This window comes from Chlorocebus sabaeus, chromosome 9 (assembly GCF_047675955.1).
Source record: "Chlorocebus sabaeus isolate Y175 chromosome 9, mChlSab1.0.hap1, whole genome shotgun sequence".
Classification (NCBI taxonomy): domain Eukaryota; kingdom Metazoa; phylum Chordata; class Mammalia; order Primates; family Cercopithecidae; genus Chlorocebus; species Chlorocebus sabaeus.
The window spans coordinates 68,043,574-68,064,421 of NC_132912.1; the positions used below are offsets into that span (position 1 = coordinate 68,043,574).

General features: G+C 41.0%; 1 protein-coding gene across 2 annotated transcripts in view; it reads left to right on the forward strand.

Annotated features, from left to right (window-relative positions):
- The window catches only part of MICU1 (mitochondrial calcium uptake 1), a 262,263-nt gene that overhangs the window by 206,204 nt on the left and 35,211 nt on the right, over positions 1–20,848 (forward strand). For both annotated transcript variants that reach the window (XM_007963109.3, XM_038009080.2), the window contains 2 exons: positions 35–172; positions 16,348–16,456. In XM_007963109.3, coding sequence (XP_007961300.1) covers positions 35–172; positions 16,348–16,456 — 247 coding nt within the window. The remainder of the gene's footprint in view (positions 1–34; positions 173–16,347; positions 16,457–20,848) is intronic.

The following is a 20,848-nucleotide window of genomic DNA, read 5'->3' on the forward strand; positions in this document are numbered from 1 at the left end:
GACCCCAGGAACACTCTTTCTGTTTCCCTCCCAGTTTGAACGCCATGACCCTGTGGATGGGAGAATTACTGAGAGGCAGTTTGGTGGCATGCTACTTGCCTACAGTGGGGTGCAGTCCAAGAAGCTGACCGCCATGCAGAGGCAGCTCAAGAAGCACTTCAAAGAAGGAAAGGTAGGTAGCTTTGGCTGGAGGAAGAAAAGAAACTATGGGAATGTATGCTTATTATTTAATATGAAGGTACTAACATAATGATGAGAGTATTTCATGAACCAATGATTACACCTAATTCATTTCTGGTACCTAAGGTCCAAAGGGAGAAAAGAAATAAGCAGTGGGTGAGGAAGAGGAGCGCGTCCAGAATCACCCCAGGTTTCTTGTTTAGGAAAGGGTGGCACCAACTGAAATTGAGAATTTTAAAAGAGAGACTGGTTTAGATGGGAAAATAAAGAGTTCAGTCATGGACATCTTAAATTTAAGATGCCTGTAGACTATCCAAGCAGAGATGGTCAGCAGGCGGCTGCATATTCACGTTACCGTAGAGATCTGAGATAGGTTTGGGAATCACAACACATGTTAGCATTACAACCATAAGAACAGATGAGATTGCCCAAGGAGGGTATTTCACAGAAAAGAACTGTGGGCCAAGGATGGAAGCCAATGGGACACAAACATTCAAGCAGCTCAGGAAGCAAATCTAGAAGAAATGGTTAGAGAATACCTAAAGAAGCCGGGTGCCGTGGCTTACACCTATAATCCCAGCACTGTGGGAGGCCAAGGCAGGTGGATCACTTGAGGTCAGGAGTTCAAGACCAGCCTGGCCAACATGGTGAAACCCCATCTCTACTAAAAATACAAAACTTAGGTGGACATGGTGGCACGCATATATAATCCCAGCTACTCAGAGGCTGAGGCACAAGAATCACTTGAAACCGAGCGACAGAGGTTGCAGTGAGCCAAGATTGTGCCATTGCACTCCAGCCTGGGCAACAGAGTGAGACTCCATCTCAAAAAAAAAAAAAAAGAAGAAGAGAATACCTGAAGAACCTAAAGAGAGTAGTGAAATCAAAGCCAAGGAAGTAGAGGGTTCAAGAACTGAGGGGTCTACCGTGTCACATATAATAGCGAGGATCCAGTAAGGTAAAGGTGGTAACATCCATTGGTTTTGGTGAAATGGCAATAATTGGTGACCTTTAAGAGGGCTGTTTCATTAGAGTGGTCTTGTTGGAAGGCATATTCGGTGAAAATTACAGAAGCAGAGAAAGGAGAGAGGTGGAAAAGGAGGCTCTGGAAAGTGGGACATCACATAGGCAAATTCCAAGGCACTGTATTAGCCTACTTGGGCTACTGTAACAACATACCACAGACTGGGTGGCTTTAACAAGAGAAAGTTATTTTCTCACATTCCTGGAGGCTAGAAGCCTGTGATCAAGGTGCCAGCTGATTTAGTTTCTGATAAGAGCTCTTTTCCTGCCTTGCAGGTAGCTGCCTTTTCAATGTGTCCTCACACGGTCTTTCCTCAGTATGTGTGCATGAAGAGAGAGAGAAATCTCTTTGTGTTTTTTCTTATAAGAACACTAATCCTAGCAGATTAGGGCCCCACCCTTGTGACCTCAGTCAGCCTTGTTATTTCCTCTAGGGCCCCATCTCCAAATACAACCACATTGGGCACACTGGGGGTTAGGGAGGGCTTCAACATATGAATGGGGTGAGGGGTGGGGTCAGTCCATAACAAGCAGGAAAAACAAACCTGGCATGTGTGAAGAACTGAAAGGGGACTAGTTTATATAGAAGGTTCTGAGCAAAAAGGAGAATGGCCTGAGCTGAGCTCAGAGAGGGTATGAGGAACAGAACATGCAAGACTTCATAGGAATGGAAGGAGTTTGGAGTTTACTCACACTGCAATGGAACGCCATTAAAGAGTTGTGAGTAGTGAAATGACCTGGTTATATCTACGTTTAAAGAGACAACTCTGGGTGTTTTATGGAAGATAGTTTGGAGAAGAGCAAGCATAGAAACAGAAAAGATTGATAATAAGGCTATTAGAATTCAGGAGATGAGTTAGAGTTTGTTGAACAGTCTTGAGGTTGGAGACCATGGGTTTGTGGAACACTCTAGCAATGCTGCTCTCTGGTACCCTTCAACACCAGCTGCACCTGGTACAAGGAAAGAAAAGGTGGTGGCTGCGCACAGTGGCTCATGCCTGTAATCCTAACACTTTGGGAGGTCAAGACATGCAGATCACCTGAGGTCAGGAGTTCAAGACCACCCTGGCCAACATGGCAAAACCCCGTCTCTACTAAAAATACAAAAATTAGCCAGGCGTGGTGGTGGGCACCTACAATCCCAGCTACTTGGGAGGTTGAGGCAGGAAAATCGCTTGGACCCGGGGAAGTGGGGTTGCAGAGGAAGGGTGGAGGTTGCAGTGAACCAAGATCACACCACTTCACTCCAGCGTGGGAGAAAGAATGAAACTCCATCTCAAAAAAAAGAAAAAGAAAAAAAAAAAAAGAAAAGATGATAGGACTGAGTCAGCATCTGAGAGTGAGATGAACAAATAGAAGCAGAGACCAGTTAAAAGGTCAGGCCTCATTGGGCACGGTGGCTCATGCCTGTAATCCCAGCACTTTGGGAGGCTGAGGCGGGAGAATCAAAGTTGAAGACTTGCCACAATGTAAGATGTGTCTTTTATTTTTATATTTTTTTCTTTTTATTTATTTATTTTTTTTGAGACAGAGTTTCAGTTGTTGCCCAGGCTGGAATGCAATGGTGCGATCTCGGCTCATTGCAACCTCCACCTCCTGGGTTCAAGTGATTCTCCTGCCTAGAAGTTCTCCTGCCCAGAAGTTCAAGACCAACTTGGGCAAAGTGGCGAAACCTTGTCTCCACAAAAAGTACAAAAACTAGCCAGGCATGGTGGCATGTGCCTGTAGTCCCACCTACTCAGGAGACTGAGGTGGGAGGATCACCTGAGCTTGGGGAGGTTGAAGCTGCAGTTAGCTATAATCATGCTACTGCACTCCAGCCTGGGTGACAGAATGAGACCTTGCCTTAAAATAATAAATAAAAATCGAGGCCTCTAAGAGAACACACACATACAAACACACAAAGCGGTGCTAAGGCTAGAACCCAGATCTTCTCATTCCCAGCCCAGTACTCTTCCCACTGGACAATGGCTACCATCTGACCATGACCAAGAATCTAACCTGGCACTAAAAATATTCCATGAGAGATTGCCAAGTGTATTAGTCCATTCTCTTGCTGCTAATAAGGACATACCGAGACTGGGTAATGTATAAAGGAAAGAGGTTTGATTTCATAGTTCCACATGGCTGGGGAGGCCTCACAATCATGGCGGAAGGCAAAGGAGAAGAAAAGACATGTCCTGGCTGGGTGCAGTGGCTCACGCCTGTAATCCCAGCACTTTGGGAGGCCAAAGCGGGTGAATCACCTGAGGTCGGGAGTTGGAGACCAGCCTGAACAACATGGAGAAACCCGTCTCTACTAAAAATCCAAAAACTTAGCCCGGCATGGTGGCGCATGCCTGTAATCCCAGCTACTCAGGAGGCTGAGGCAGGAGAATCACTTGAACCCAGGAGGCGGAGGTTGCGGTGAGCTGAGTTCGCGCCATTGCACTCCAGCTTCAGCAGTAAGAGCAAAACTCCATCTCAAAAAAAATAAAAAGGAAAAAAATGCAAAGACACAGCTTACATTGAGGCAGGCAAGAAAGAAAGCATGTGCAGGGGAACTCCTTTTTATGAAACCATCAGATCTTGTGAGACTTATTCACTATCGCAAGAACAGCACAGGGAAGATCTACCCTCATGATTCAGTTACCTTCCACCAGGTCCCTTCCACAACACATGGGCATTATGGGAGCTACAATTCGAGATTTGGGTGGGGACACAGCCAAACCATATGACCAAGGTAGTGTAGCATGGTAGGCATGAAGATGGAAAACTTGAGATCAACTTCTGCCTCAGAGGTTTCCATAGTCATTAGACAAATCACTTAACCTTATTGGCCTCATGAATTGAGAGGCTTATCCTAGATGCTTGCTGTAAGGGCCCTTCTAGCTTTAAAGATTCAATAATTGAAAATAAGATAGAGGATTGCTAGTGCTTGTCCCAGTTTTCCTAGTTAACCTTTGTGCAAGAAATCTTGTATGCATAGCATTGCCCCAACTTGGTGAAAAGCCCTTCTTATCAGCCAGACTTTTTCCTCCTTGTCTTGGATGTTGAAAAGTTGAAAGGACCTCTGAACCAGGCTGTGGGCTGCAAATGAGGGCAGGCTGGACTCTTTGAGAGGAAGTGTCAGCTTCTGTGAACTCAGTCCAGCCTTTTCCCACAGCAGGCGTTCTCTTGGCTGTGGGGAAAACTCATCATTAATGGAAAGTGACAGAGAAAAAACATTTATCTCCCATAGAGCACTTCTACACTACCCAGTACTTAGCTCATGTCTGTTGGAAATCGTAATTTCAAAAAACTGATTACAAATGTATAGGTGGATTTTTTAGCCCCTATGCTGGAAATATAGTGTTTGCATTCAGACATGCTCCTTTATTTTAACCAGGCTTATTTTTAACGGTTGGTCCAGATATTGATTTTACTTTAATTATCTATCATGATAGATGAATTCATATTTCATTATGAATTTATACTTAAAAGCAATAAATTGGGCATTGGAGACATCTCCCTTGAAGGAACAGAGTATTTGAGCATTGACAGGAGTTAATTTAGGATCCGAAGACCTTGCAAAAGAGCTCTAAAATGAAAGGATAAATTTTGTCAGATGATGAAAATCTGCAGTGTTAAATTACTTTTGGCCCAGAATTTCTAGCCTGTGTTAGCAACGAGATTAAGATTGATTGTCCTCTCATGTTGATTAAATAGTTTGTGAACATAGCAATTAACTAAAGTGAGTGTCAATGAAGGGCCTTTGCTCCTAAGGTTACGAGTCCATCTCTCTAGGACCATTTCCTATAAAAGGGGAATCACCATCTGCTTTCTAATTGCTTCTTTTATTCCACTTTGGATTTGTTAACATGAAAATCTAAGTTTTCATTTGGCTGACATTAATCAATTTCTGTGTGAGGTTCTGTATCAAGATATCAAACAAGACCTAAGAGGTTGAAGGTCCTAGTGGTGGTATTAAATTTTTGCTTATAAATTAATGACCATGAAATGTTTCACAGCCATTTTTCTCTTTCTTTCTAGCAGCCTTGTTAGATACTGTGCTTTTGAGAATATAGAGACAGAAAGAGAAGTTAATAACCCATTCAGAGTCTGGTCTAAAATCCAAGGCTTCCTATTCCAGATCTTGTCTTTTCCATAAGAAAGTGCTTTTCTCCTAATCATACTGTTCCTCTAAAGCAGTGCTTCTCTACAATGGGATCACTTGAGGAATTTTTAAGGAGTATGGTTGTTTGGGCCCTCTTCAAATCAATTAAATCAGAGGCTCAGTAGGTGAGTCCGGGCATCAGTGGTTTGGGGTTTTCTTAATCCTCTGCATGAGAAATTCCAGAAGTGTTTCTTAAAGGGTGATATGGTTTGGCTGTGTCCCCACCCAGATCTCATGTTGAATTGTAGTTCCCATCATCCCCATATGTCCTGGGAGGGAACAGGTGGAGCTAATTGAATCATGGGGCAGTTTCCCCCAGCCTGTTCTCATGACAGTGAGTTAGTTCTCATGAGATCTCATGGTTTTATAAAAGGCTTCCCCCTTCACCAGGTACTTATTCTTCTTCCTGCTGCCATGTGAAGAAGGATATGTTTGCTTCCCCTTCTACCATGACTGTAAGTTTCCTGAGGTATCCCTAGCCCTGCAAAACTATGAGTCAATTAAACCTTTCCTTTATAAATTACCCAGTCTCAGGTATGTCTTTATGAACAGCAAAGAACGGACTAATACAAAGGGTTCCTAGGTAAATCTAATGTGCAGCTAGGCTTGTGAGTCACTGCCCTGGAGATACAATGCTCCATCAGTGTCCCTAGCTGTTTTATCCCTAAGTAATAGTTTGAAGAACTGGGGAACCTGCCATGCTTGATGAAAATTACTCTATTGATGCTCTGAACAACCACTATGTTTTTATTTAACAAAGAGTTTTCTGAGACTTCATAAATGTAATTCACAGTGGTGATCCTCTATGAGTGCAGAAGCTACTAACTAATAACTTCTTAAGGATAAAATTGAAAATTATAACTCAGTTCAGTGGCAGATATTGCTGTGTATAAGACACTAAGCCAGATGCTGTGAAAAAGACCATCCGTTATCCTTACAACTATATATATTTCTTTTCTTTTTCTTTTTTTTTTTTTTTTTGAGATGGAGTCTCGCTCTGTTACCCAGTCTGGAGTGCAGTGGCCTGATCTCGGCTCACTGCAAGCTCCACCTCCCAGGTTCACACCATTCTTCTGCCTCAGCCTCCCGAGTAGCTGGGACTACAGGTGCCCACTGCCACGCCCAGCTAATTTTTTTGTATTTTTACAAAAAAAGAGACGGGGTTTCACTTTGTTAGCCAGGATGGTCTCAATCTCCTGACCTTGTGATCTGCCCGCCTTGGCCTCCCAAAATGCTGGGATTACAGGTGTGAGCCACTGCACCCGGCACAACTATATCTATTTCTTAAGTCTGTAATAGTCTAGTAAGAGAAAAATATGTATGCAAAGAACTCTATAATTCTATATTCACATTTATATTCAATATTTATTGAGCACCTACTATGTGCCAAGCACTCTTCTAAATACTGGGAATGCAGTAGTGAGCACACCAGTGTCTGCCTCAGAGAACTTAGCATTCCTACTGGAATGAAACAGATTTTGAACAAATGTAAAGCAAGGCAACTCACTTAGCTTTGAGCTTCTTGAAAGCAGTGCCTTACTCATCTTTGCATGTCCTCCGTATGGTGGTAAGTGCTTGTCAAATGCAATGATAAATGTGTTGAGTACTCTATTAAAGGTATGAGATCTTTTTGAAGCACTAAGGAGGAAGATTAGAACCAGCGGAAGAGACCGAGTAAGATTTCTTGGAGGAAGTACAATTCGAGTTTGGTCTTAAATGTGGAGTAGGATTTTGACAAGCAGAAGCTTATAAAGACATTTGTTTTTGCTAAGTGTTTCCTGTCATAACCCTATCCCCGACAGCCTTCTGTGTATATGATTGCTTATTAATTTTGCTACTAGCTGTTAAGCAGTTAGTACTTATCAAACAGTTCTAATAAAAGTATTAGATGATTAAGTTTTCATATCATCTGTGGATAATATATGTGAGCTCACCTTTTTCACTTATTCTCAGATATTTGATCCACGTTAGTCATCTGTAGAATATCAGATTCTAGAAATTGCTAGCATACCCCTTGAAAACTCATTAACTCCAAATATTAGGTGCCTGCCAGTCACTATGTAGTATAGCATGTGAGATGTGGCCATAAAACTAAAAAGACTAGAATTCCCTTTTTTTTTTTTTTTTTTTTTTTTTTTTTTTTTTACTAATTAGCTTTGAAACCTGCACTTTCCCCAAAGGAGTACTAAGCTATGAATTACTGTAGGAGATTTAGTTTTATGAGTTTTCCCTCTATTACTTTCCTGACAATGAATTTCATTTACATCAACTTTTCTTCTATTCCCTATCCCTCAAGATCTTACATATTCTAGCATTCCAGAGAAGACAGCCTACTTCAGAGCTTAGTAGAATAAATGCATTATCACTAGTTCTGTAGTAATTAGCCTGCGAAATTACTAAGCACTCATACCTACCACTTACGGAGTACTTTCTGTGTACTAGACATTTTACATACCTTATCTATCTACCTGCTTGGTAGATATTAGATAGAATTATCATTTTTCAGGTGAGAAAATAGTCCTCTGAGCCTTAGTTATTAACCTGAGATCACACACTGTCTTAGGAAGGTGGCACCAGGGTTCAAAGCTTTATTCTTATTCCAGAGTCCATAATCTTCTTGCTAATCATCCTGTTTGTTGCCACTCCTTATTCTCCATGGTTTAAATAAGCACAAGTTTTTAGGGAAACAAAACCAGTGTTGCCAGATTCCAGCCTAAGATTCTTAGGAAGATAGCTAGAAAGGTAAGTTATGGAAGCAGATGGTGGAGGACCGTAAATCCCAGGCTAAAGAAGTTTGGGGGTTTATCCAGTTGATAGTAGGAAATCATGGACATGTTGTGAGTGGAAGAGATGAAGATATGAAGAAAGTGATGTTTCAGAAAGATTAGATACTTGTAGAAATATAAGTAACAGAAATGGTATAATTTCCCCTGCTCCCAGGCAACAGTTGAAGAAAAGTCTGGGGTTTGCAATAGGAAGATGCTTTATTAGAGCAAGACAGGCATAGTAATACCTCTGAAAGGTACCCAAGAAATAAGTAACATGGGCCACATGTAGGACAGCGTTCAGAAAGAATTGCTTTGTACCTGGTATAAAAATATTAATTAGAAGCCGGGCGTGGTGGCTCACGCCTGTAATCCCAGCACATTGGGAGGCCGAGGCGGGCGGATCACAAGGTCAGGAGATCGAGACCACAGTGAAACCCCGTCTCTACTAAAAATACAAAAAATTAGTCGGGCGCGGTGGCGGGCGCCTGTAGTCCCAGCTACTCAGGAGGCTGAGGCAGGAGAATGGCGTGAACCCGGGAGGCAGAGCTTGCAGTGAGCCAAGATCGTGCCACTGCACTCCAGCCTGGGGGACAGAGCGAGACTCCGTCTCAAAAAAATAATAAATAAATAAATAAATAAATAAATAAATAAATAAATAAAATATTAATTAAAATTGTTTTAAGACTAGGCAGGAGAGGCCGGGCGCAGTGGCTCATGCCTGTAATCCCAGCACTTTGGGAGGCCAACGTAGGTGGATCACCTGAGCTCAGGAGTTCAAGACCAGCCTGGCCAACATGGCGAAAGCACATCTCTACTAAAAATACAAAAAATTAACCAGCCATGGTGGCAGGTGCCTGTATTCCCAGCTACTTGGGAGGCTAAGGCAGGAGAATTGCTTGAACCTGGGAGGCGAAGGTTGCAGTGAACCAAGATTGCTCCACTGCACTCCAGCCTAGACAACAGAGTGAGACTCTGTCTCAAAAAAAAAAAAGCTAAGCAGGAGATTGAGCAGAGGATATATGACAAGACTGTTGAGAGGCATGGGGTATAAGGAAGGAAGGAGACTGTTTTCTTCAGTGGACCACAGACAGAACTTGGGCAATTAGATTGGCTCCTGGTAGATGGATTTGCTATGACTGATTAAAAGGCAGGATGAGGGAATCATCCATTACAGTGTGTTTGCACTCATCATGGCCTGTCAGCACTAGATATCTCGCTTTACAGCTGACTCCAAAGGAAGCTACATTTTCCTTTTCTCATCTACGCTGACTGCTTTGTATTTTTTAACAACTTTTTTCGAGGTATAATTTATATACCATAAGTTATCCATTTTAACTGTACAATTCAGTGATTTTTTAGTAATTTTAGTGATTTTTAGTAAATTTGCAGTTATGCAATTATCACTGCCATTCAGTTTTAGAACATTTCCATCACACCAAAAAGATCCCTCTTGCTAGCTTTCAGTCATTTCTACCTAGCCCCAGGCAATTACTCATTTCTACCCTAGCCCCAGACAACTATAAAACGGCTTTCAGTCTCTATAGACTTGCATTTACTGGACATTTCATATAAATGCAATAATATAATAAGATAGTCTTTTGTGTCTGGCTTCTTTTACTTAGCACAATATTTTTAAAGTTTATGTAGATGCTTATATTAATGGTTTATTATTTTATATTGCAGAAGAGTAAATGGCATTTTATTGCTTAGATAAATTTTATTTATCCATTCACATTTGGATTGTTTCCAGTTTTGGGCTATTAGGAATAATGCTGCTGTGAACATTGCATAAAAGTCATCCTGCAGACCTGTGTTTTCATTTTTGTTGAAGATTCCTAGGGGTGAAGTAGCTGGGTTATATGGTAAATTTAATTTTTTGAGAAACTGCTAAACCGTTTTCCAAAGTGGCGGAACCATTTTACATTTCCACGTGAATGTACAAGAGTTCCAGTTTCTCCACACCCTCATCAACACCTGTTATTGTCTGTCTGCTTTCTTACAGTCATTCTGATAGGTGTGTAGTGGTATATCATTGTGATTTTAATTTGTATTTTCCTAATGATGCTAAGCATTGTTTCATGTACTTATTAGCCTTTCACTTGTCTTGTTTGGTAAACTGTCTATTCACATCTTTTTAAAATCAGGTTGTTGGACTTCCCATATATTGAGTTATAATAGTTGTTTATGTAATTCTGGATACAAGTCCTTTTTTTTTTTAATTTTTTTGAGACAGGATCTCCCTCTGTCGCCCAGGCTAGAGTGCAGTGGCGCAATCTTAGCTCACCTGAACCTCTGCCTCCCAGGTTCGAGCAGTTCTCCTGCCTCAGCCTCCTGAGTCACTGGGATTACCAGGCGCCCCCCACCACAGCCTGGCTAATTTTTGTATTTTTAGTAGAGACGGGATTTCACCATATTGGTTAAGCTGGTCTCGAACACCCTACCTCAGGTGATCCACCTGCTTTGGTGTCCCAAAGTGCTGGGATTACAGGTGTGAGCCACCGTGCCTGACCTGGATTCAAGTCCTTTATCAAATATATGATTTTCAAGTATTTTCTCCTAGCTTGTGATTTTTCTATTTTCTCATTATTTTGAAGCCCAAATTTTTTAAATTTTGATGAAGTGTAACCAATCAGTTTTTTTTCCTTTATGGATTGTGCTTTGGGTGTCATCTAAGAACTCTTGCCTTAGTCAGGGTCATGAAGATTTTCTCCTGTGTGTGTGTGTTTGTTTTTTTTTTTTTTTTTTTTTTGAGATGGAGTCTCGCTCTGTCGCCCAGGCTGGAGTGCAGTGGCCGAATCGCAGCTCACTGCAAGCTCCGCCTCCCGGGTTTATGCCATTCTCCTGCCTCAGCCTCCTGAGTAGCTGGGACTACAGGCGCCCGCCACCTCGCCCGGCTAGTTTTTTGTAATTTTTAGTAGAGATGGGGTTTCACCATGTTAGCCAGGATGGTCTTGATCTCCTGACCTCGTGATCCGCCCATCTTGGCCTCCCAAAGTGCTGGGATTATCCTATGTGTTTTTTTGTTTTTGTTTTTGTTTTTGTTTTTGTTTTGAGACAGAGTTTCACTGTTGCCCAGGCTGGAATGCAGTGGCATGATCTTGGCTCACTACAACCTCCACCTCCTGGGTTCACGCAATTCTCATTCCTCAGCCTCCTGAGTAGCTGGGACTACAGGCGCGTACCACCATGGCTGGCTAATTTTTGTATTTTTAGTAGAGACAGGGTTTTGCCATGTTGGCCAGCTGATCTCAAACTTCTGGGCTCAAGTGATCTGCCCACCTTGGCCTCCCAGAGTGCTGGGATTACAGGCCAGCACTTTGGGCTAAGCCACTGTGCTCAGCATCTCCTGTGTTTTCTTCTAAAAGTTTTATCCACTGCTTTTTTTTTTTTGGAGACAGAGTTTTGTTCATGTCACCCAGGCTGGAGTACAATGGCGCGATCTTGGCTCACTCCTACCTTTGCCTCCCAGGTTCAAGCAATTCCCCTGCCTCAACCTCCTGAATAGCTGGAATTATAGGCGTGCACCACCATGCCCAGATAATTTTGTATTTTTAGTAGAGACAGGGTTTCACCATGTTTGGCCAGGCTGGTCCCGAGCTCCTGACCTCAGGTGATCCACCTGCCTCGACCTCCCCAAGTGCTGGGATTACAGGCGTGAGCCACCACACCCGGCCCTGCTTTTAGTTTTGAGAGACAATTCTATTTACTTGCTTAACGACTTCCTAATGTTAAATTAATTTTTAAACATCCTAAAGAAATGTATCTATTGTCTACAAACTATTATTAATCTTATCTTCTTTTTATAGTCACCTAGAGCCCGTTTTTATATAAGTCCATCTTTCCAAAGGTAAATAGATAACCAGTTTGTTGAACAGTTAGTCACAGTAACTCCTCTAAGAGACAGTTCCTTTTGACTATTATGTCTGCAGTTCTAGTCACCTGCCAATAGATTGTTTCATAAGCTGTAGCCTTCGTGTCCAAACAACTCAATTTGCAATAAGCATATCCTTTCACTTTCCATCTTACCAGCCATAAAGCTCATGTTACAGTCTTACTGTAGCTTTTTTCTAATAGCCCTCTGGATTTTTACTATAGTAGTTAACAAAAAAATAAGAATTTTGTGACTGACATCATCTTTTCTTTAAGGAGGTCTATCTAAATAGTAAGCTCCATAAAATCAAGGCCTGTGTCCAATGCAGTTTCCCTCACTGTTCTTGGCATAATGCTAAGTGATTAGTAAGTGCTCAATAAAATTTTTTATTATATCTTTATGATAAAAGTATAGTGTTGTATATTTAGATTTAATAGTTATATAATGTGATTTGCAGCCCACTGTTCTTCTAAATCACCAAATGAATAGCCATTCAGTTTAGGTTGTTCTCTCTCTCTCTCTCTCTGTCCTCATAGAATTCTCAGCATAAGCACTCCGGTCTTGAGCTGTAGTATTTGATGTTTCACAGTGTTTGTTAGAAACTAACAAAAACAGGCCGGGCGCGGTGGCTCAAGCCTGTAATCCCAGCACTTTGGGAGGCCGAGACGGGCGGATCACGAGGTCAGGAGATCGAGACCATCCTGGCTAACACAGTGAAACCCTGTCTCTACTAAAAATACAAAAAACTAGCCGGGCGAGGTGGTGGGCGCCTGTAGTCCCAGCTACTTGGGAGGCTGAGGCAGGAGAATGGCGTAAACCCGGGAGGCGGAGCTTATAGTGAGCGGAGATCACGCCACTGCACTCCAGCCTGGGCGACTGAGCGAGACTCTGTCTCAAAAAAAAAAAAAGAAACTAACAAACATTAGAGGTTGTTGATCATCAGAGTGGGAGACATTTCTTCTACCATGCCCTAACTGTTTTAGGACTTTTATGTTAACCTTTTAGCCTCAAATACCCTTTCAATAACTTAGTCCCATAACTCTCCAACTCCTACAGGATTTTATACCTTAATAAGAAAAGTAAAAGAGCTTTAGCATGTTGTGTATGAATGTGTGTTGTGTGTGGTAAAATACACATCTATTTCCGGAACCCGTTCATCTTCCCAAACCAGAACTCCTTACCATTGAATAATTAAATAATAGCTCCTCATTCTCCCTCTCCCAGCTGCTTACAACCACCATCTTTGACTCCTCTCAGTACCTCGTATTAGTGCAGTCACATAGTACTATCTTTTGTCCTTTGTGGCTAGTGTATTTCACTTGGCATAATGTCTTCAAGGCCCATCATCCTGTAGCTTGTGTCAGAATCTTCTTCCTTTTAAAGGTTAGACAATATTCCATTGTGCATATGCCCCGCGTTGTTTATCCATTCATCCGTCGGTAGACTGTTGGGTTGCTTCCACCTTTATGTGTCTTTTGATGGAAGGGAAAGGAAGATTATTAATGTGTCCATCCACAAGCAATGATATTGTACAACCTGTACTTCTAATCCTATGGAATTGTCCTCTAAATTTGATTCTACCTAGTGCCTGCATTAAATAGCATACTATGGCATCCATAATGAGACCTAACTCTGGGTGCTCTAAGGCAAATCCAAGAGAGTGACCTCAAATTAGGGAAAAAGCATATAATATAGGCCTTCTAGCCCACTACCAAAAATTACAGCACTTGGTACATAGTAGGTACTCTATAAATGTTTGTTTTTTGTTTTTTCATTGTTTTGTTTTGTTTTGAGACGGAGTTTCACTCTTGTTGCCCAGGGTGGAGTGCAATGGCACAATCTCGACTTACTGCAGCCTCCATCTCCCACGCTCACCTCTCCTGCCTCAGCCTCCCAAGTAGCTGGGATTGCAGGCATGTACCACCACACCCAGCTAATTTTTTTGTATTTTTAGTAGAGATGGGATTTCTCCATGTTAGTCAGGCTGATCTTGAACTCCCAACCTCAGGTGATCTGCCCGCCTCGGTCTCCCAAAGTGCTGGGATTACAGGTGTGAGCCACCACACCAGGCCGGTACTTTATAAATGTTTGAATAAATGCTAAGTACAGATGAACCACTGTTCATAATTGCCAAAAATTGGAAACAGCCCAAATAGAATGAATAAACAAATCATGGTATATTCACACAATGAAATACTTCATAGCAATAAAAATTAATGAACTACAGATACACACAAAAACATGAACAAATCTTAAAGAGAGAAGCATATATAACAGAATGCCTACTCCATGATTCCATTTCTACTGTTCCACAGTAGATAAAATTAAGCAGTGGTTTTTGTAAATATGCTATTTACTTATAAAAATGCTATTTTTAAAAAAGCAAGGAAATGAATTCCCTAAAAGTCAGAATAGTGGTTATTGTCAGTAGGGGTTGGGCAGGGGCTGGAGTTTATGATTAGGAAGGGGCATGTTGTGGGGAGAGAGGAGGCTTCTGAGATGCTGATAATAGTCTGCTCCTTGACCTAAATGAAGGTTCTATGGGTGTTCACTTTCATCAGTTTGATAAGTTGTACATTTATGTTTTATGCGCCTTTCTATATAGTCATCATATTCCACAATAAAGTTTTTTAAGTTCTATGATCCTAAGGAAAAAAAAAACATAAAAGATCATGTGACATAATCATACAGTCTTTTTTATTGTGTTTTGTTTTTGAGACAGCGTCTAGCCCTGTCACCCAGGCTGGAGTGCTGTGGCATGATCTCAGCTCCCTGCAACCTCTGCCTCCCAGGCTCAAGCGATCCTCCCATCTCAGCCTCCCAAATAGCTGGTCCAACAGGCACACGACACCACACTCACTAACTTTTTTTGTATTTTTTGTAAAGATGAGGTTTCGCCGTGTTGCCCAGGCTGGTCACTGAGCTCAAGCGATTCTCCTTCCTTGGCCTCCCAAAGTGCTGGAATTACAGGCATGAATCATGCACCCAGCCTCATACAGTCTTTTAGCTTTCAGTTTGATGAGATGAGAAACATACAATTGACCCAGTTTGGAGAGTACCAGGAAATAACTGTAGATTGTATTAAGATTTGCTTATTACTGAGTTCCTGATGTGAGTTCCTGGGCTCTGCAGTTTGGGAAAATGAAAATTGCAAGAGGAGCAGCACTAAGTAGAAGCCAGTCTACATCTGCAGCCCTTTAAGGACCTGATGCTTCATTAAAAGATATTAACATCAGTGTCTGGGACATCTAAGACATTTCCCAGTGTTTTCCCTTCTTAGAAACTGCATTTATTTCTATCACAGCATGATGCGTGGGAAGCGGGGAAAAGGCAAATAGGACGAATCTTCCTCCTAATAAAGGAATTCCCAGTAGCCCCTATTTCTATAACTACTTTTTCTCGATCCATCATAGAAAGTAGAATTAGAGATCAGCAAGTCTTTGAACAGCTTTTGAAAAAAAGTCTTCATTCACAGAATATCATTAGATTAAAGTTAAGTGGCAAATTACTTTGTGAGTAGCTTTTAAATTGAGATAATGAACAGCTTCCCCATTACTTGGGTTTTGCTAAATACCGACACCCTTCCCCTGCGTATCACTGACTTTGGTGATTCTTTAATTAGCTTAGGCCTCAAAAAGCTTAGCTGGCCTGTGAGCAGACTATTAAACTGGAAGTCCTGACTCTGATTTTACTTCTTAAGATGTATAACAGGTCAAGTAGCTATAGCCCAATTAGGAAGTGTCATAATTGATAGTGTGTCTAATTGGAGAGCACAGTTAGAAATATTTTCATTAGGCCAGGTGCAGTGGCTCAGACCTGTAATCTCAGCACTTTGGGAGGCTAAGGTGGGTGAATCACGTGAGGTCAGGAGTTCAAGGCCAGTCTGGCCAACATGATGAAACCCTGTTTCTACTAAAAATATAAAAATTAACTGGGCATGGTGGTGCGCACCTGTAATCCTAGCTACTCGGGAGGCTGAGGTAGAAGAATTGCTTCAACCTGGGAGGCAGAGGTTGCAGTGAGCCGAGATCATGCCATTGCCCTCCAGCCTGGGCGACAGAGCAAAACTCTGTCTCAAAAAAAGAAAAAAAGAAATATTTTCATTAAGATACTCAGCCATCACTGTAAGCAGCTTTGTCAGATTTTACGTGTGAGAGGGAAGCAGCTAGCCAGTTTGCCTTTCTCAGGGTAGAATTCAAGAGGTTTGTTCCCCTGCTATTTAAGAGTTTGACATTCCTTGACTAATTTATTCTGTTTCTGTTCCAGACATGAGCATAAATTTCTGATTTGCAGATGTGAATTACACCTGTGCATATTGTGCTGCTTTTTGTTATAGGTCCTGCCTTACCTTGCTGTCTTTCCTCTTTCAGGGTCTGACATTTCAGGAGGTGGAGAACTTCTTTACTTTCCTAAAGAACATTAATGATGTGGATACTGCACTGAGTTTTTACCATATGGCTGGAGCATCTCTTGATAAAGGTAATGAAACTCAAAAGGTGTTTTTTGGAAGGTATGAACCTTGGATCTGTAATCTCTTAGGTGACTGCCCCTCCTGAACAGTAAAAGGTAAGTTTTTCTTGGCATCCTTGAAATGTGTTTTGATTTGTTAACATTGTATGAGCTTTGCATTTCACCCTGAGATGCCAAGTTCAGTGAATATATTTTCTTGTGCTAAGGCTGTAGTCTGGGCAGGTGCCCATCTTTAAATGACTAACCTTGAAAATAAGCATCTAAGCTAAGGCACAGGGCATGAAGCTGCAGAACTTCCCCCATCTGAGCCAGAGTCATTATATATACAGTGTGAAGCTAAAGTCACTATACAATTTAAGTTACGTCTTTGATGAGAAGGAATGCTTTAGTTTATTTCTTATATTAAGACTTTTTTTTAAGATAATATGACTCTGAGAATAGCACCCCCGCTCCTTTGGCTTACTTCATAGAAATTCGATTACAGTTTGTACAGGCAACGTGAGAGCACAGAGGAATTGAAAGCACAATTTTTCCCCCAACATTTCATTATGAAAATTTTTAAACATTCAGAACAGTTGAAATAATTATTTAAATAACATCCTCATATTCAGCTCAGCTGACATTTTGCTATATTTGGTTGATTGGATGACTGTGCATATTTTCATCTCTCTAAGTAATCATCGATCTTATTTGACATGTTCAAAGTAAGTTGCAGACGTAAGTATACTTCACTCCCAATTACTTCAGTATGAATATTAACTAAAGTTCAAGATTCATTTAAAGTTCTTTCAGGCCCCTTCAGTTTTTGCCCCCACTCACCAAGAGGCAACCTTTGTACTGTATAGTTTTCCACCGTAGATTAGCTTTGCGTTTTCTAGAACTCCATACAATGGAATTATATAAATGTACACTCCTTCTAAGGTTTCACTCAATGTTGTTGAGATCCATCTCCGTCGTGTGTCAGTAGTTTAATCCTTTCTTATGATGAGTAGTAACCCACTGTATGAATATAGTCAGGTGTGGTGGTTCATGCCTATAATCCGAGCACTTTGGGAGGCCAAGGCAGGCGGATCACCTGAGGTCAGGAGTTCGAGACCAGCCTGGTCAACATGGCGAAACTCCGTCTCTACTGAAAATACAAAAATTAGCCAGGCATGCTGGCGTACGCCTATAGTCCCAGCTGCTCGGGAGGCTGAGGCAGGACAATTGCTTGAATCTGAGAGGCAGAGGTTGCAGTGAACCAAGATTGTGCAGGATTACTTGAGCCCAGGAGTTTGAGACCAGCCTGGGCAACATAGTCTGTCTCTTTTTTTTTTTTTTTTTTTAATAAGGAGTATATGAACATATATGAAAGTCCTGAAATGTCAGCTATTGTAAATGCTGCCAACTTGGTCTTCTTTTTCAAGATTACTTTGGATATTCTAGGTTGTTTGTATTTCCATATAAATTTTAGAATCAGCTTGTCACTTTCTATGCAAAAAGAAGTGGAATTGTGATTACAGTAACACTGAGTATGTAGATCAATTTGGGAAGAATCAACACCTTAGTAAGAATGCATCTTATAATTCATGAGCATAATATATCTCCCCATTTTTTAAGGTCTCATTTTCTCTCAGCAGTGGTCTTAAAGTTTTATTAATACAGGTCTTGCACATATATTGTCAAAATTTATGCTTAAGTATTTTATGGTTTTTGATCCCATTATAAATGGAATTGGTTTTATTTTATTTTCTAATTGTTTGCTGCTAATATTAAAATATAACGTATTTTTATCTATTAATTTTATATTCTGTAATTTTGCTAAATTCACTTAGTCGTCTTGTAGATTCCTCAGGTTTTTCTGTGTAAATAATCCTTTCATCTTCAAACAGAGATAGTTTCATCTCCTTTTTTAAAAAACATTTATGGCTTTTTTTTTCTTGCTTTATCACACTTGCTTACACCACCAGTACAATACTGAATAGAAGTGATGAGAGTGGACATCCTTGGCTTCTTTCTGAACTTTGGAGAAAAGTATTCAATATTGTACCATTAAATTGGATATTAGATTAGATTTTTCATAGTTGCTCATTGTCACATTAAGAAAATAATATTCTCTTCCTCATTTGAAAAGGGTTTTTGTCATCAATGGCTCTTGTATTTTGTCAGATATTTTCTTTATGTATATTGAAATGATCATATGCCTTTTCTGCTTTATTCTTTTCATATGGTAGATGACATTGACTATTCTTTATCCTGAAATAAACCCAATTTGTAATGATGTGTTAGGTTTTTTAATGTATTACTAGACTTGATTTGCTAACATTTTGTTAAATATCGAGAGATATTGGTCTGTAATTTTATTTTATTTTTTGTAATGTCTTTTCAGGTTTTATATCAGAGTATTCTGTCCTCATAAAATGAGTTAGGGACTGGGCACAGTGGCTCACACCTGTAATCCCAGCACTTTGGGAGGCCGAGGCAGATGGATCACCTGAGGTCAGGAGTTCAAGATCAGGCTGGCCAACGTGGTGAAACCCCATCTCTACTAAAAATACAAAAAATTAGCTGGGCATGGTGGCAGGTGCCTGTAATCCCAGCTACTCAGGAGGCTGAGGCAGCAGAATCACTTGAACCTGGGAGGTGGAGGTTGCAGTGAGCTGAGGTCGCGCCATTGCACTCCATTCTGGGCGACAAGGGCAAAACTCTGTCTCTAAATAAATTAATTAATTTAATTAAATAGGCCAGACATGGTGGCTCATGCCTGTAATATCAACACTTTAGGAGGCCAAGACGGGCAGCTCACCTGAGGTCAGGAGTTCAAGACCAGCCTGGCCAACATGGTGAAACCCCATCTGTAACTAAAAATACAAAAAGTAGCCGGACGTGGTGGCACACGCCTGTAGTCCCAGCTACTCGGGAGGCTGAGGCAGGAGAATCACTTGAACCCGGTAGATGGAGGTTGCAGAAAGCTGAGATCATGCCACTGCACTCCAGACTGAGCAACAGAGCAAGACTCTATCTCAAAAATAATAATTAAATAAGTAAATAAATAAAATGAGTTAGGGAGTTTTTCCTTCTCTATTTTCAGAAGTTTCTGTAAGATGAGTGTTGTTTCTTTCTGAGTTGTATTTGACAGAATTCATCAGTGAAACTATCTGGACCTGCCAATTTCTTTCTGAAAAGGTTTTGATAATTTGATTTTTTAAGTAAATATGTAAGGTTTGTGTTTTATGTGAATTTTTTTTTTTTTTTTGAGACAGAGTTTCGCTCTTTTTGCCCAGGCTGGAGTGCAATGGTGCGATCTCGGCTCACCACAACCTCTGCCTCCCGGGTTCAAGCAATTCTTCTGCCTCAGCCTCCCGAGTAGCTGGGATTACAGGCATGCGCCACCATGCCTGGCTAATTTTGTATTTTTAGTAGAGACAGGGTGTCTCCGTGTTGGTCAGGCTGGTCTTGAACTCCCGACCTCAGGTGATCTACCTGCCTCAGCCTCCCAAAGTGCTGGGATTACAGGTGTGAGCCACTGCACCCGGCTATATGAATTTTAAGTTATATTTTTGAAGAATTTGCCCATGTCATCTACGTTATTGAATTTATTGACATGAAGTTTTTCATAATATTCCATTATTATCCCTTTGATGTCTGTAGAATCTGAAATCCCCTTTTACTCCTACTGTCGGCAAATTATGACTTTTCTTTCTTTTTTAAAAAACTATTTCTTACTCAGTCTACCTAGGGGTTTAGCAATTTTGTTAATCTTTTCAAAGAACCAATTTTCAACTTTGTTAATTTTCTCTATGGTTTGTTGCCTACTGAGTTGATTTCTGCTCATACCTTTTTTACTTATTCGTTCTACTTATTTTCAGTATATGTTATTTTATTTTTCTTTTTCTATGCTTTTTAAGACGGAACCTTACTTACCTTTTCTAAGATAAGCTTGTGAAGCTATACATTTCCCTATAAGCACTGCTTTAGTCTGGGCGTGGTGGCTCACACTTGCAATTCCATCACTTTGTAAGGTGGGTGGATCACTTGAGGCCAGGAGTTCGAGACCAGCCTGGCCAACAGGGTGAAACTCCATCTCTACTAAAAATACAAAAACTAGCCAGGCATGGTGGCACACACCTGTAATCCCAGCTACTAGGGAGGCTGAGGCAGGAGAATTGCTAGAACCCAGGAGGCAGAGGTTACGGTGAGCTGAAATCTCACCACTGTACTCCATCTTGGGAGACAGAGAAAGGCTCTGTCTCCAAAAAAACAACAAAAAAAACACATAACCAAAAAATAAAAAACACACACACTGCTTTGTCTACTTTTCACAGTTTTGGTATGTGGTATTTTTTACATCATCCTGTTCAAAATATCTTCGATTTATTAGGTAAACTCATGGACTATTTAAAAGTATGTTTTTTAACTTTC